The sequence below is a fragment of the Aulonocara sp. 'chitande type north' Nkhata Bay genome, linkage group LG10, assembly GCF_057382095.1.
Source record: "Aulonocara sp. 'chitande type north' Nkhata Bay isolate Kocher_YH1m ecotype deep benthic linkage group LG10, A_spYH_male_GT1.1, whole genome shotgun sequence".
Lineage (NCBI taxonomy): Eukaryota > Metazoa > Chordata > Actinopteri > Cichliformes > Cichlidae > Aulonocara > Aulonocara sp. 'chitande type north' Nkhata Bay.
In genome coordinates this window covers 35,463,104-35,477,857 of record NC_141353.1, presented here as the reverse complement: position 1 = coordinate 35,477,857, position 14,754 = coordinate 35,463,104, and the positions used below count along the sequence as shown (strand labels likewise).

Below are 14,754 nucleotides of genomic sequence, written 5' to 3'. Positions count from 1 at the left end.
ACTACCGCCTTCCCACAATGCACTGCGCAGGAGCATGGCTGACTTTCGTATAGGAGTGTCATCCGAACGAGAATGAATGCACTTTTTCTTTTGGTGACAGCAGCTGACTTTTCCTGTAACTGCTTTAGATTCAGGTTTGCTAAGTAAATCTTGCATGTTATGTTTTTGTGACCGCGTCGTGAGGAGTCGACAGGAAGTCCCTACATTAATCTCCGGTGAGAACCTGTCACCGTCAGTGGGCAGCTGGGAGAGCTAGCACTGCTAGAATTAGCACTGGTAGAAATGTTAAAATAGTTCAGCTGATGTGCAGTTTAGCCCCCAATAGTCTGACTCTGCTTTGTGTAGTTTGAAAACTGATGTCTGTGTCGTATAATTTTACCTTTTTATGTCAAAACGAGGCTTTGAATCACCTTGAAGTTTGGCAATAGCTAAGCGAACCCGACTTGCTTTCTTTGTCACGCAGAGTGAAGAGCTTTAATGTGTCCAGATTTGTAGTTTTATGTTGATTCAGTGTCATGATGATCGGTCTTTCTTTTTTAATATAATAACCTTCATTACCAGCAGTAAGATGGCCCTTAAATTATTCCTGGTGAAAATTGTCTGTCAATGGATTTTTAAAGTAAAACCGATCGGACTCTGTTTTAAATGAGCTATTTTTGTTTTGTTTCTATTTGGTGTTAATTCTATAAAGCATCCCGAGTCAGGATGTTTAGGATTTGAAATCATTAGTCCTACTATTCATCATGTTATTTCGATTTTGATTATTTATGAATTAAAAACCTCATTGTGCGAGGTACATAAAATCATAGTAGGTACTGTTGCTCTAACATTGTTGCCTTAATCTTTGATGTTACAGCAGCACCTTCTGTGGTAGCCGACCAGAGCCAAGATGGCTGGAGTTGGGGCCAAGCGCGAGGGACCACAGTTCATCAGTGAAGTGGCAGTGAGAGGCAACGCGGCAGTGCTGGATTACTGCCGCACCTCTGTGTCTGCGCTCTCGGGAGCAACAGCCGGTATCCTTGGCCTGACGGGACTGTACGGCTTCATCTTTTATTTCCTATCATCCTTTCTCCTCTCGCTGCTGCTTATTCTCAAGGCCGGACGGCGGTGGAACAAATTCTTCAAATCACGGCGGCTGCTCTTTACTGGAGGCCTCGTCGGAGGCCTCTTCACATATGTCCTGTTCTGGACTTTCTTGTACGGGATGGTGCACGTATACTAGAACATCTACTCGAAATAACTCAGAAATATTTGTCTAATGCTCTGTAATTCTTTAGGTTTGTCTGCCCTGCTGTTGTAGATAGGCTGTTAGTGGAAGGCTTCCATTGTGAACTGTTTATATGTTAAACGATGAGTTAAGAGAATTAACTGTCCTTTTCTTTCCTCCATATTTACCAGAGAATGAACTCTAACCTGTACTTAGAGAGCTATAGTTATAATGTAGGTTTACAGATCAAATCCTCACAAGTTAAACCAAGTCAGAAAACAGCAGATGTAATTACTGACTGGATTAAAGATCTCTCTAGAAGTTTTTTGGATCACTTTTTCTTCACTGGGGAATGTCACTAATAATAATAAAATTGTGATGACAAAAATGTGTTTCCAATGACAAAGAACATTCAATAAATAGAAACAGGAACAGCAAACAAAGGGAGACTCTGCATTTCAGTTTCCATTCATTACACAGAGAATATGTCCACTTGGACTCGTAGAGCATGTCAGGCTGTATTCTTCAGTGTCGCCAGTGAATACTGTGTAAAAGCTTCATATCAAAGCCATAATCAGTACAGTTAACTGAACATACAGCAGAAAGCAGCAACAGTGTTTGTGCATTTTAACAACACAATACATGTGTTGAGCTGTAAAAACACAATTAAGACCACACATTTTCTTATGAATTGCTTCTAAGTGTAGTTTTTAAAAACTTTCATGCCTACTTTTTTTTACTTTTATTACTATATATTGTAATTACTGTCACTGCTAATTGCCAGTTGAGTGGTAATGAATCTGTTTTGAATCCTGACCCTGCTACTTTCTTTGACGTCCTGATGTCATGCACTTTGCACAACATTTACATTCCCCTGGATCAACACATCTTCAGTCAGGGCATCATTCATGCTAGTGACCGTGCTAGCAGTTGTGCCGGCAGGTAAGACGTGGACGTCAGTCCCACCTTTGGGTTCTGCCTCATGCAGGAAAACAAACAGGTGATCTTGCTCTGCCTGCAGACCTAATTGTGAGCCATGAAAGTGATATGATGCTTCGTCTCGGTGCCTTGGGGTGGAGCAGAGTATCGCTGTCCCGTGTTACGTGGAATTGTGGGACCCCTTTTCTCTGTAGGTGGCTGGCTCTCTGCAGAAGATCCTGCAGTGGGCTCAGTTTCTCCTGGATTTTTGATGGAATTTGTAGCCCCTTTCTCTGTCCCTGGTCTTCTGGACCTCTTTTCCCGATGGCCCGTTTTCTCATCTTTAACTTTGGTCCTCTCTTTTCTGTTGCACACAGCATTAGAGAGGTGTGCGAAAGTGAGGAGCAAGATTTAGAAAATGGCAAAGTTTTTGCAAACATATGAAGTCCTACTTGAAGTTGATGATTTCAAATTTCCTCTCTCTGTAGAAGGAGCTCGTGTTCATCATGTACAATAATATCATATCACAGGCAAAGGCTCCCTAAAAGAGAAAAATAAACAAATGAACTGGAACAGGAGAGAATATTACTTTTCTTGGTGGGGATTACACATCATCCACTGTCCTGTAAAATGACAGTTTTTGAACTTAGCACCGTGGTAATTGCACAGCAATCATCCACACATGCGTCAGCAGAATATTCTAATAAATTACTCACTGCACCGAGGAGAGCAACACCTGAGCCAATGGCAATTACTGTGGGGACAATATTGAATTTCCCGGCCTGTAAAACAATAACCAGAAACTCACTGTTAATCTCCCACCAGAATGATGTGCTTTAGAAAAAAACTAAACTGCTACTATCTCCACAGTACCTGACCATTGATCATTATATCAAAGCGAATCCCATACACTTTATACAGCGTGCGATAGGTTTCCCCATTTTGATCCTTATAGTATCTGGCATATCTGTAGAAAAAATAGTTGACATAAGATGTAAAGGCTGAAAACATGTTGGAAACAGTGAGCAGAGTGAAGGTAGTGGGTACCATACCTGAAGTTGTATCCCGATGTGATTGAGTTGTTCAAATTAATGTCCAAACGGGTGAAGCTGTACTGTGGATTACACAGAGAATAATCTTTATCCAGGTCACAGTTCCACTCAATGAGAATGCCAACAGAGCCGCCCTGATGGACACAAAGGGTAAATATTAATAGCACATCAGCGGATACACCACAAACCATACCGTACAGAGTGCTTTACAAAAAGTAAAACTTTTTAAACATAACATACCACGACCAGAGAAGACATACGCAGATAAAATCAAGTTACATGAGGCTTTGGCAAGAAAATGCTTATTTTGAACAACTGTGTTCATTTGGGATGTAATTCAGTTGAGGTGCCCTGATCTTTCTCCCTCAGAGCCTCAAACTCAAGTTGCTTGTAACGGGCAACACAGATTTAATTTGGGACCAGCCAATGTGGAGCATCAAAGCTAATAGAGGAATATCTTACTTAAACGCAGTTCCAGAAACTCAGTTTTTCATAACTCTAAACAGAAACTGAAAAGGATTAAATACTACTGAAAACTCCACATGTCCATCATCCATTTTCTTCCAGCTGATTATATAACAGATACATCTACATATACAGATGAAGACCACAAGATGTGTCAAAAAGCTTCACGACAACGACACATAACGACATGTATGTGGATCTAACCAGTTCATGAATGACCCTGCTGTTAGTAGTCTACCAGAAGCTGGCTTTTAATACACAGCTTTACTGTATTTGCATTGCAGAGAGATTCAAGTGTTTGTGGGATATTTGCAGATTTTCTCACAAATCATTAAAGAAATCAGCTTTTTTGTGCAAGCAGACCATCTCCCTATAAATCAATCAACTGATTTGAGTTTGTGTGTCCACAGAGAGATAAACTGTGTATTGCAGAATCTTCACTGTACTTTGTCCTCTTCTAACATTTTATAATGTTAGAAGATCTGCTCAAGAAATCTAAACAAGTGATGGCGAGCTACTGAGACCAGATTTCTATTATAGTTTGTTAGCAAACAACTGTGAGGAAGTGAGGAACCAAAATCACTCCCGCACATAGTCTTAATTGTTTGTCTGTCTGTGTGTTTGTTTGCTGTTTTGCATCCAGAGTTTGTCAAATTTCAATTTCAAATTCATTCATTCATTCTCAAATTTAGTTTGAGGTTAGATATCAATAACAACTCAAGCTGATTCAATTTTGGTCAAAATCTGGTTAAAGTCAAGGTCACACCAAATGTAAAAATCAGTTTAAAAAATCTTCAAACTTCACAACAATATGCTACACCCTGGGGGACATGAGTACCTGAAATTGGCCATTAACATTGGCCTTTAATGTTAGCACCCAAGGTTAAAGTTGACCTTGACCAAAAAAAATTAAACCATATTGAGTATTATATCATATGAAAGGGCATGCAAAGAGCTGTACGACGCACTTTTTATTTTCTCAATACAACATCCTATGACGTCACCATGATGCTGGAAAGCTTTGCAAAACCACATAATTATATCTTTAAAGCTCATGTTTTACAGCTTATAGAAGTCAAAGATTCCAGCCAGAGCTGCTCCAGTATTAAAGGTAAAGATCATAAAATACACTATTCTAGCATGTAATGCTTAAAAGGTCATTGGTCAAAGGTCAGGGTCATATGAGCTAGGATCATCTCCAAACTTTAAACCAAGATATTCGTCACTGGGGGGAACATAAGAACTTTCTTTTTTTTTAGCTCTTTTTTCAATACAACGCTTGACGACTTCAAAACGACACAAAATGATCAATATGCTACACTAATATACTCCAGTAGATTTCCATGTTAACAATGCTGACATGATCATGAAACATTAAAGTTTTAGCATAGGTCTTAGCCTTCAGGGGAATTTGCTCTCTTTGAGTGTTGTTGTTTCACTTTGTACCTTAATAGCCATTTCCTGGAAGTCATGTCCAGCACTGCTGACAAGATCTCTGAGGCGAAAGATGGGGCAGTAAGGATGATTCTCTTTTTCATAGAAACATCTCTTTAGGTAGCTTTCATCAGAAGTTTCAAGGACATTGGCTCTAGAAGTAATAGACAGCAGATGTGGAGTTAATGATATCAGAAACTTGTGTTTTCACTCAATGAAATGACTTAAGTGAAAAGATGGAAGTTAGAGTTATCGGGGTTTTGCTGATGGCAGCAGATAAGGCACAGCTGGTTCCATGCCTGAACCAGCTGTGCTCTTTCTGTCTAAAGTTTGTATGTTTTCCATGTGCCTGTTTGGGGTTTCTTCTCACAGACCAAAGGCATGCATGTTGTGTTATGTGGTCATTCTGAGTGGCCGCAGGCGTGGATGTGAGAATGTGTGCTCTCTTTTTTGCCCTGTGATGGACTGGCTGCCTGTTCAGGGTGTACCCTGCATCTTAGCTGACATTGGCAGCTAGATGGATAAGCATTTAAGAAAAATGGGATGGATGGATGACTTGAAAGTGCAACATCAGAGTCTGACCACCGGTTGTCATACTTAGGATAATATTGACAATTTGACTGAAAACTTGAATCTCTGAAAATATGATTTTTAGAATATATATTAGTCTTTGGTATTTCTTCCTTTTGCTTTACTAAGACCCAACCTTTGGTCTTCTTTACACCATAAAATGTTGGGCTTGGCCTATTATCCTGCAGCACTGTGAATCCTTCAGATGCAAAACAGAGGCCATGTTTCTGAACAGGAAGGGGCTACTGGCTGAGCGTGAAGGTCCTTTATTATAGACATACTTGTCCAGGGTAGAAAACAACTCTAGACTTCACATCCAGAAGAAGGTGTAAGCCGAAGCATGTAGGTGTATTTTTAGTGTCACTTGCCCACAAAGAAGCTACTTTATTACTCGCATAAACTACCAGGACTGCCAGGACCTGGATTTTTTAAGCCAGTTTTGGTTAGATTCATTCATTTTCTTCCTCCTGATGGTTTTCTTGTGCCCAGTAGTCTGTTACTTCCATAGCACTAGGTGGTCTTCTCAATAAATAGGACTTTTTTCCATTATGTACATTTTTTAATACAACTTTTGCTGACTTTTGCTCACTTGGTCTTTATTGATGTCTTTTGATTTATCTGTTTTTGTTTTGTTTTTTTCCTGCAGTGAATAAAGCTGGATGTATTGATCTTCTATGGCTGCTTTTGGACACTCTGCATCCATTTTCCAGCATTTTAGAGCTCTGCCCTGTGGGAACCTTCACACTCACAATGACCCGGTCAAAGCTCTTTGTTGCTAAGAATAACAGGCTGACTAGTGACACTTTTGCTCAGTTATGATGGAATATGTGTTCTCCAAATCAACCTGTTCTATTCTGCTTCAGGGGAAGGAAACAACTCAAAAAATGTTACTTTTTGCACAAAGATGTTAACAAATTCAGTGCCACAGTTTGGCTAGAAATATGGAAGAATCTAAGATTTATCTTCCTTTTTTTATATGATTATAAATCTTTATAACATTTTTTTTTTTTTTTTTTAAAGGGGAGAAGATTTTTAATGTGATCTCATACCATTTTAACTTTGCCTTAACTTTGGTCCTCAGATACGCACATATGCCTCTGCATCTGTACCACTGTGCACTTCAGAGTTTCACTGTCTGGACTCCAACTAATCTGACTAAGCTTTCTTCAGTGTACACTACAAAAGTGGCGCATGCAGCATGCGTATGTCAGTCAAACCAAAGCTTACACCCTCTAGCTGCAAGCAAAAGAAAAAAACGTAACTGGATACAGGACACTGTAAGATGTGTAGTGTTGCCGGCCATTTGAAGTAAGTTCCATTCAGGCGAAAGCATTACCTCATTAATCACAGGCATGCCAAGATTAGTAGGGGAACATAAGAGATGTATCCGTAATTATAGTAAGATCTTGACAGATGAATTAGCTATAGCTGGGGCATCTCTGTGCATTATTGCAGGACTCGTGCAGGGAACAGCGGAGAGGGTAGCTCAATGGGCTAGCCCATTCTGATAGGACACCTGTCCAGGGCAAGGCTTGCTGTCAAGGACGTCTCAGATGACTGTTTCACTGTCTCACTGAGTGCAATGCACAGAATGGTATAAATAGAAAGCTCTCTGCACCCTAAAGCTATTTAAAGCAGCCACTGGAGTGTGCATATCCCCCCAGGTCACTCTATGCCCCAATCCCTGGAAGACATAGGCACACCAGCAATCAGCAGCCACTTATAGCTACTTACTTGGAGAACTCAAACTTGGGGAACCTGATGAAATTCTTGATGTAGATGGTGAAGTTTTCTGCATCACTCAGTAAGGGCTCTCTGGAAATGAAAGAGACAGGCAGCTGTGTGAAAAAAGAAAAGGGAGGCGACAGCCTATGCCAGTAATAAATAGAACCTGTGAAATATCTGGGTCTGTGTGAGGGATCAGAGCCAGTGTTAATGCAGCAGCAGCTCAAAATGGCAAATTTCCAAAGTTCTGTGAGGGATGATGAATGCTCACGCGGGTCTCTTGTTGTATTCAACGGGACACCAGGCATGAATCTCGCAGGTCCCGGTGCTGTTTAAACACAAGCCAGTCTTGATTCCTAACAGAGAGAGAGAGAGCAAAGAGTTGGCAGGCTGTGTGGTGGAGCTGAACAAGAACTTAAAAAATGAAAAGACACAGAGAGACATAATGAAATGTGTAATATTAAAGAGTGGCGGTATCAGGACAATATTTTGTATTGTTTCATTATACAGATCATAAATCAGAGAATGGAAAAAGCGAGGATAAATCCAAACAAACAATCAGATTTTTACATCCCTCACCATGACCTGCTGTTACAGGCTCCCCCTCCATGCAGTCATCATCAGTTTTGCATCGTCCATCTGGCACCTTGGAACTCTGTTAGAGGCACGATAAATAAAATAAATATATATATATATATATATATATATATATATATATATATATATATATATATATATATATATATATATATATATATATATATATTTATTTATTTATTTATTTTTTTTATTTTTTTTACTATGACTTTTCTGCTTTCAGAAAATGCTAATTTCCTTCCAATACGCACCTCAGCACAGAAGCCCAGCCTTTGATTGGGGGTCTCTATGTAATTTGTTACAACAAAGAACACCTGCTCACCCTGCAAAATAAAATTAAGTCCTGGCAGTGAGATGAAGAAGCAAAATGTTAAACAAATTAGTGCCCCCAAGAAGCTCAATATTGTTAAATCTGCCGAGGCAGACATTGAGACTAATGATACAAGGCAGCCCAAACATTCAATAGCCTCGTAATATGTCTTGACAGGAACATAATTAGCGAGTGCTGCTATCAGTGCCATCAGTGTTGCTATCCTACAAACTAAAAGATAGACTCACATTTGGGGGTATGACATAGTCCTCGGCACTCCACAGGTAAGGCCCCGTCTCAGAAGTGTTGGTCAGAGTGACACCTTTAAGCTTGGTGATGACTGAGCTCTGGATGGCCTCTTCTTTCTCCTGGTACCCCTTCTTCACCACAAACACCCACCTGGGACATTCAGCATAACTTCATGACGTGTTCAATGTAGCCCTTGTCTACATTGCAGAGTTATGTTATTATTACTAATATTATGATTATTAAAGTGTTTTAGAAAATATCTCGCACATGCATAAGGGGTAAAACGCTTGAAAATACCATAAATTAAAGATTACTGAACGAAAAATCGACTGTTAATAGCAGGCTTGATTGTATAACCACCAGCCACTTAAAAATGTCACACTACAGTTTGTCCTCAACCAGATAACCCACACGGGAGTATTAGTAGGAAAGGCCCATACTGCGCTACCACTTTAACACAAAGTAAAAACCTTTCCACAAGCTCCACTATTTTTAACTTTGTTAGTCACTCTCCCTTTTATTATTCCATAAAGGAAACACGCTAGTTGGAGGGGGTGCATGCAGTTCACCTCACCCAATAATGTATCCCAGCACTGCCAGCTGGTAGAGCCGAAATAATATTCCGATTCTTCTGTTTTCTGCAATGACATATTTCTCCGTTTTGTAGTTGAGAAGAGAAAATAAGAAGCCCCCCCAGCCTGCCATTCCTCCCCGCACGGTGGAGCCGAGTGAGACGGCAGCTCGCAGTCCCCCAGCTGATATATACAGCTGCTTCTCTTGTCATGCAGCGGGCAAACCCACTGAGACAGGGGTCTTCCACTCAGTTCCTTGTGGAAGAGCGACGCAGGGAAAGTTTATGTTGTTGCATGGTTTGATTACACACTCACTTTGACTTACATGAGCTGTGTGCAGCAGCACCTTTGCTAATAATTCATTCCTGTGCAAATACGGCGACTTGTACTTTTCCAACAGCGTTTTCCAACACTGTCATGAGTGTTTACAAGTATAGTAAAATTATTTTTGTAACTGTTGCATTTTTAAAAATTAAAATGTGGACAGAGCGAAACGCACACTTGCCATTGGTTACTACCCTCGAGTTTCAGCTGTTCTTCCTGAAAAAAGCAAATTTCATAGAAAAAGCTATTTACCAAATTCGGCCATGTTTGTAGTTTTGTGCTGTTCTACACTTGTACTGCATTCTGTTTATGTTGTTCACAATCAACATGCTGAGCAGAAACATTTAGTACTTTTTTTTATTTATCGATGGCTCAAATCACAGCACAGTGTTTTGTTTCGGGGTTTCTTTTTTTTTGGGGGGGGGGGGGATTTATAGAATTTATGTTGCAATGGATGGCCAGTCAAAAAACAAAAAAACAAAAAGAGAGAAAGAAAGAAAAAGAATGACAGGCACTTGACGTCTATAACTGGAAGGAGAACTGAGAATGAAGACAACATATTCATTGTTGAGAAATGCTGCAGAAAGGTTGAGGAAGCTGCAGCAGAGCGCCTTCGCTAACACTCATTCAGGAAGGACAGGTACAGGAAATCTTTAACACTACATGCCATCATGCGCTAATATCTAGTAGATGACATCTGTAGCTTACATCTTCTTTTGATGTAAGCTTCCTGCGTTTACGACCCTTTGGTCAGCAGGAGGTCTGACACACACACACACATTCTCACATAACACACACACACACACACACACACACACGCACACACACACACACACACACACACACACACATTCTTACAGAAGTTCACACATATACATAAAATGCTTTGTCTTAGAACCAAGGGGGCGTGGCTTTGTTCTGACGTGTTTTGTGTGAACTGTCTCTCAATAAAAGGTAGCAGGAGGAGGTCAGATCTGGGGGTCATTTTCGTGGTGGACACAGACGAGGCCTCCCTTGCGCAAATAATCGATCGATCGACTGTCTTGTTTTCTTCATGATGAATAAGTCTCTAGAATTAGCGGGGCTTGTGGAAACACAGACCCAACACCAACCAAAATGCCATGCATGCTCTCACCTTAGAATCTCGATTTCAGTAAACGGTGTTCGGTAAGATTTCTGGGACTGGATTTCACTGGAACACCTGGAGCCTGTGGCTCTGCGAATTCATGTAACCAGAATGAAGATTGATTTGATTGGAGAACTTGTAGTAAGCACAGAAGTAAGCTCCTTCTCCCTCTCCCCTCTCCCTTATCTTTCCTGCTTAGTTTCTTGTTTGATGTTCAGTAAAGACTCTGGATTCGTGATTACTAGCAAGCTTTGCTTACTGTGTAACTGAGCAGACATTACACGTAAGCCACCTCACTCCCGGGGGGGCGGGTCTCACTTTTGCGCAGCGTACTACACGGAACAGGTATATTGAAGCAGCATTAATGAACAATATTAGTCAGATGTTCTACACTTCTCATGTCTTTTGTATAGTCTCGCTTATTCTCTAACCCCAAGAGAGTCTCCCAGACTTGTTCTCTAAAAACCTACAGAAGAATTATGGATTTCATCAACTGGTCCCTTAACGAAACTGACAACTCCTGAGCTTGGGAGAGCCTGATTGTCCTGCAGAGACGTTTGCTGCCGGATACTCGATGGTCGGTTGCGCCGTGTGTCTGGCGACACTCTTGATGGAGGACTTTGAATGACATCTACCAATTCGGAACCATGATAACAGAGTTCTGGCTGATTGGAGCTGGCTCGGACCTGGCTTATCGCCACAAGGCTGGCCAACATGATAGACAATGGGCAGGGCTGTGAGTACTCAGACTGTGTTTTTGTGGAACACAATATGGATAAGATCTTGGAGAAGCTCATGGCTCTGCAATATAGGTAACATCTTGAAGAAGAACAACAGGAATTGAGAGACCTGGTGACCAGTGACGGACATTAGACCAACTTTAAAATTTGAAGCATTTTGTTCGCACCAACCAAAACAACTACCATCTTCATCTCATGTGGCCTCCCTGGTGCCAGCTGGATGCTCAAGGCAAAAGCTGACAGAATAATAATTCTCTCCCTTAGATAACAAGACTGTGTTGTGATTCTCTTCCCCCTCCTTCAAGGCCACCCGCGTGTCGACTGAAGATTGTTGACTTTTGCTTAACCGGGTGAAAGGACACTTTCTCTCGACTGAACACGGAACACACACACACAAGCATGTACACTGACACAGACCTACACTCACCCCCTCTAAAGCTTATGTCTTCCATGTTGCGAGATGTGATGATTCATGTGCTGAGGTGTTTTTTTCTGTTCTCAAACAGAGCTCCCCATTGGAGCTCAGTCTGGGGGGAGTTCTTTTTTCTCATGTTGTGCATTTTCCATTGTTATACCTCTCTGACCCGTCTTCCCCATGTGATGTTTGTGTAATGTATGTATGGTCGGAAGGGTAAGATGGCACTGGCAAAGGTCGGCAGCTTTAACCCAATTTCCTTCGGGGTCAACCTTCAGGATCAATGAAGTTTTATTGATTGAATGATTCCTGTGGCATTTCATGAATAACAAGCTTCATCTTGCCACAGTGTGACCAGTCAAAAGCTCAATTTCTGTTCCAGAATTTCAGTAAACTGTAAATAACACTTTTCACTTAACTGGTCTGAAGAGAAAAACAAGTGTGCTCCACTTATAAAGGGTGTAAAGCAACAAAGACTAATTATTAAAGAGCATGGGCAGAAGCTGAGTTTATTCAAATTTTTATTAAGCCATCAAAAGCCCAACTTAACATAACACAAGTTGATTAATATACAGCATAAGATGATTTATCATGCAAGTGCATTTTAGTAAGGCTGTATATGCATTTGAATCAAAGGGAAACCGCCCTAGAATTTAATCTAATCCTTTATTCAGTTAGGTTCTGTTGCAAAGTAAATAAAAACACTTAATCATTTATTGGCCACCCCTGAGACGCAGGACAAGGTGGAGGGTGGACTCCTTCTGGATGTTGTAGTCAGAGAGGGTGCGGCCATCTTCTAGCTGCTTGCCGGCAAAGATCAGCCTCTGCTGGTCAGGGGGAATGCCTTCCTTATCCTGGATTTTGGCCTTCACGTTTTCAATGGTGTCACTTGGCTCAACCTCCAGGGTGATGGTCTTGCCAGTGAGGGTCTTCACGAAGATCTGCATGCCACCCCTGAGACGCAGGACAAGGTGGAGGGTGGACTCCTTCTGGATGTTGTAGTCAGAGAGGGTGCGGCCATCTTCTAGCTGCTTGCCGGCAAAGATCAGCCTCTGCTGGTCGGGGGGAATGCCTTCCTTGTCCTGGATTTTGGCCTTCACGTTTTCAATTGTGTCACTTGGCTCAACCTCCAGGGTGATGGTCTTGCCAGTGAGGGTCTTCACGAAGATCTGCATGCCACCCCTGAGACGCAGGACAAGGTGGAGGGTGGACTCCTTCTGGATGTTGTAGTCAGAGAGGGTGCGGCCATCTTCCAGCTGCTTGCCAGCAAAGATCAGCCTCTGCTGGTCGGGGGGAATGCCCTCCTTATCCTGGATTTTGGCCTTGACATTCTCAATGGTGTCACTGGGCTCAACCTCGAGAGTGATGGTCTTACCAGTTAGGGTTTTCACAAAGATCTGCATGTTTTCTCCTGTGAAAAAGATTCCATATTACCAATAATAAAACATAAGGCGCGCACACACACACACACACACTAATAAAGATATTTGATCAGCATGCTGTGCAATAGTACTGTATTTGTAAAATGCTGGGCAATTATTTCTTCCTTGTAGAAACGCACACCAAAATTGGCTTATGCATACGTTTTCTTTATATACTATCAGTCGGTCTACTAGTTATCCTTCCAGCAGGCGCGATAAACAGGACTGAGTCATACACCAGTTTTATAACATACTGGTAGGAAACCGGTGTTTCGCGTACCAGCGCCATTTTAACATAAGCGATTGTTGTTTGCCTCCTTTTTGTCCAGCTGACGTTACAACCTAATGGACGGTAGCCATTTTTATTAGTTAACGTTAGCGTTTTTACGGCATAGTTCATAGAAAGCATCTTGCTTCCAACGTAACATAACGACAGTATTCGTTTTAGAATTGATATATCAGGTGCTAAACAAGTTACATCTTTACAGTCACTCTTTATATAGCTGTTGGGTCGCACATTAAAAAATAACTAAATGAAGAACATTTAAAATGTGTTTCACAGATCAGCGGAAAAGCAGTTGATGTCAGAAATCTAACAAAAACCGCTTTTAAAAAAAACGCATAGTCATACTTACAGCTTGGGTTCACTTACGTTTCCTTGCTCTCACAGATACACAGACACCACCCTCTAACTGCAGTTGCCAAGGGAAACAGGACTTTTTATACCGGAGAAGCGTCATCGACTGATATTCATCCGCAAATAAAACTAGATCCATGTTCTAGCAGTTTTTATTGTATTAGTATTGTCCAGTGTTTTCTTTTGATAGGGAAAATTTACATTACATTAAACGGACTTTTGTATGTTTGCTTGTTTCAAACTGTAGTAAATGAATCTATTTTTCTGCCCCAATAAAGTGAATAAAATGAATGGCCCTAAAAATAATTCACAACTTTATTGTTTTTGTTATGTTTATCCCGTGTTAATCTTACACTATGTATAGCTATAGCTGCCCTGCCTCAGTGGTCATAATAATAATATGTAGCATGATTAATACAACTACTGCACATGTGCATTTAAAATGATAAACCTAGGTGAACCACATGAATTGATGTATGATTATGCTATGATTAATATCAATTATATATCACCAAACAATAGTCCCCTCAAAGTCCTTTAAGACCCTACAGAGAGAAAATCCCAACAACCAGACGACCCCAGAACCAGGCTCAGAGAGGGGCAGCCATGTACTGCGACCGGTTGGGGGGTTACAGTAGGGAGGCAGGACAAAAGCTGTGACAAAAATAATTAAGCATTAAATGCAGAGTGCTATATAAACACCGAGTGAAGAGAGGTGAATGAAGAAGAAATGCTCAGTGCATCATGGGAAACTTTCAGCAGCCTGGGCCTGCAGCTTAGGTTCTCCTGATCCTGTCCTACTTTTTAATTTATATATAAACAACATTTGTGATGTGTCAAAAATGTTACATTTTGTTTTGTTTGCAGATGACACAATCTTTTTATTATTCTGGAGAAAACTTGAAAAAATTGGCTAAAGTTGAGGTTATTGAAATGAAAAAAAACTAAAAAGAAATGGTTTGATGTAAATAAATTATGGCTGAACTCCGTTT

At 40.9% G+C, this 14,754-nt stretch overlaps 3 protein-coding genes across 4 annotated transcripts; 1 reads left to right on the top strand and 2 right to left on the bottom strand.

The window, feature by feature from the left end:
- The first annotated feature begins 5 nt into the window (after positions 1-5).
- On the top strand, positions 6-1,650 carry emc6 (ER membrane protein complex subunit 6). The gene is made up of 2 exons (XM_086309714.1): positions 6-215; positions 857-1,650. The coding sequence occupies exon 2, from the start codon at positions 890-892 to the stop codon at positions 1,220-1,222; it is 333 nt and encodes a 110-aa protein (XP_086165840.1). The 5' UTR covers positions 6-215; positions 857-889; the 3' UTR covers positions 1,223-1,650.
- A 4-nt stretch (positions 1,651-1,654) lies between these two features.
- p2rx5 (purinergic receptor P2X, ligand-gated ion channel, 5) lies at positions 1,655-9,320 on the bottom strand. Its single transcript, XM_086309705.1, has 12 exons — positions 9,102-9,320; positions 8,527-8,677; positions 8,220-8,291; positions 7,951-8,026; positions 7,643-7,727; positions 7,381-7,461; positions 5,089-5,230; positions 3,178-3,311; positions 2,999-3,092; positions 2,842-2,907; positions 2,578-2,666; positions 1,655-2,489 (listed from the first exon to the last, which is right to left on the bottom strand). Exons 1-12 carry the CDS (start codon positions 9,230-9,232, stop codon positions 2,231-2,233), a joined length of 1,380 nt encoding a protein of 459 aa, XP_086165831.1. The 5' UTR covers positions 9,233-9,320; the 3' UTR covers positions 1,655-2,230.
- A 2,888-nt stretch (positions 9,321-12,208) lies between these two features.
- Positions 12,209-13,908, bottom strand: LOC147321312 (polyubiquitin-B). Of its 2 annotated transcripts, none has more exons than XM_086309708.1 (2): positions 13,778-13,908; positions 12,209-13,115 (listed from the first exon to the last, which is right to left on the bottom strand). In XM_086309708.1, exons 1-2 carry the CDS (start codon positions 13,899-13,901, stop codon positions 12,418-12,420), a joined length of 822 nt encoding a protein of 273 aa, XP_086165834.1. In that variant the 5' UTR covers positions 13,902-13,908; the 3' UTR covers positions 12,209-12,417. The 2 variants fall into 2 exon arrangements, with proteins under 2 accessions (XP_086165834.1, XP_086165835.1); XM_086309709.1 differs by having other exon boundaries at positions 13,761-13,871.
- Positions 13,909-14,754: the final 846 nt, after the last annotated feature.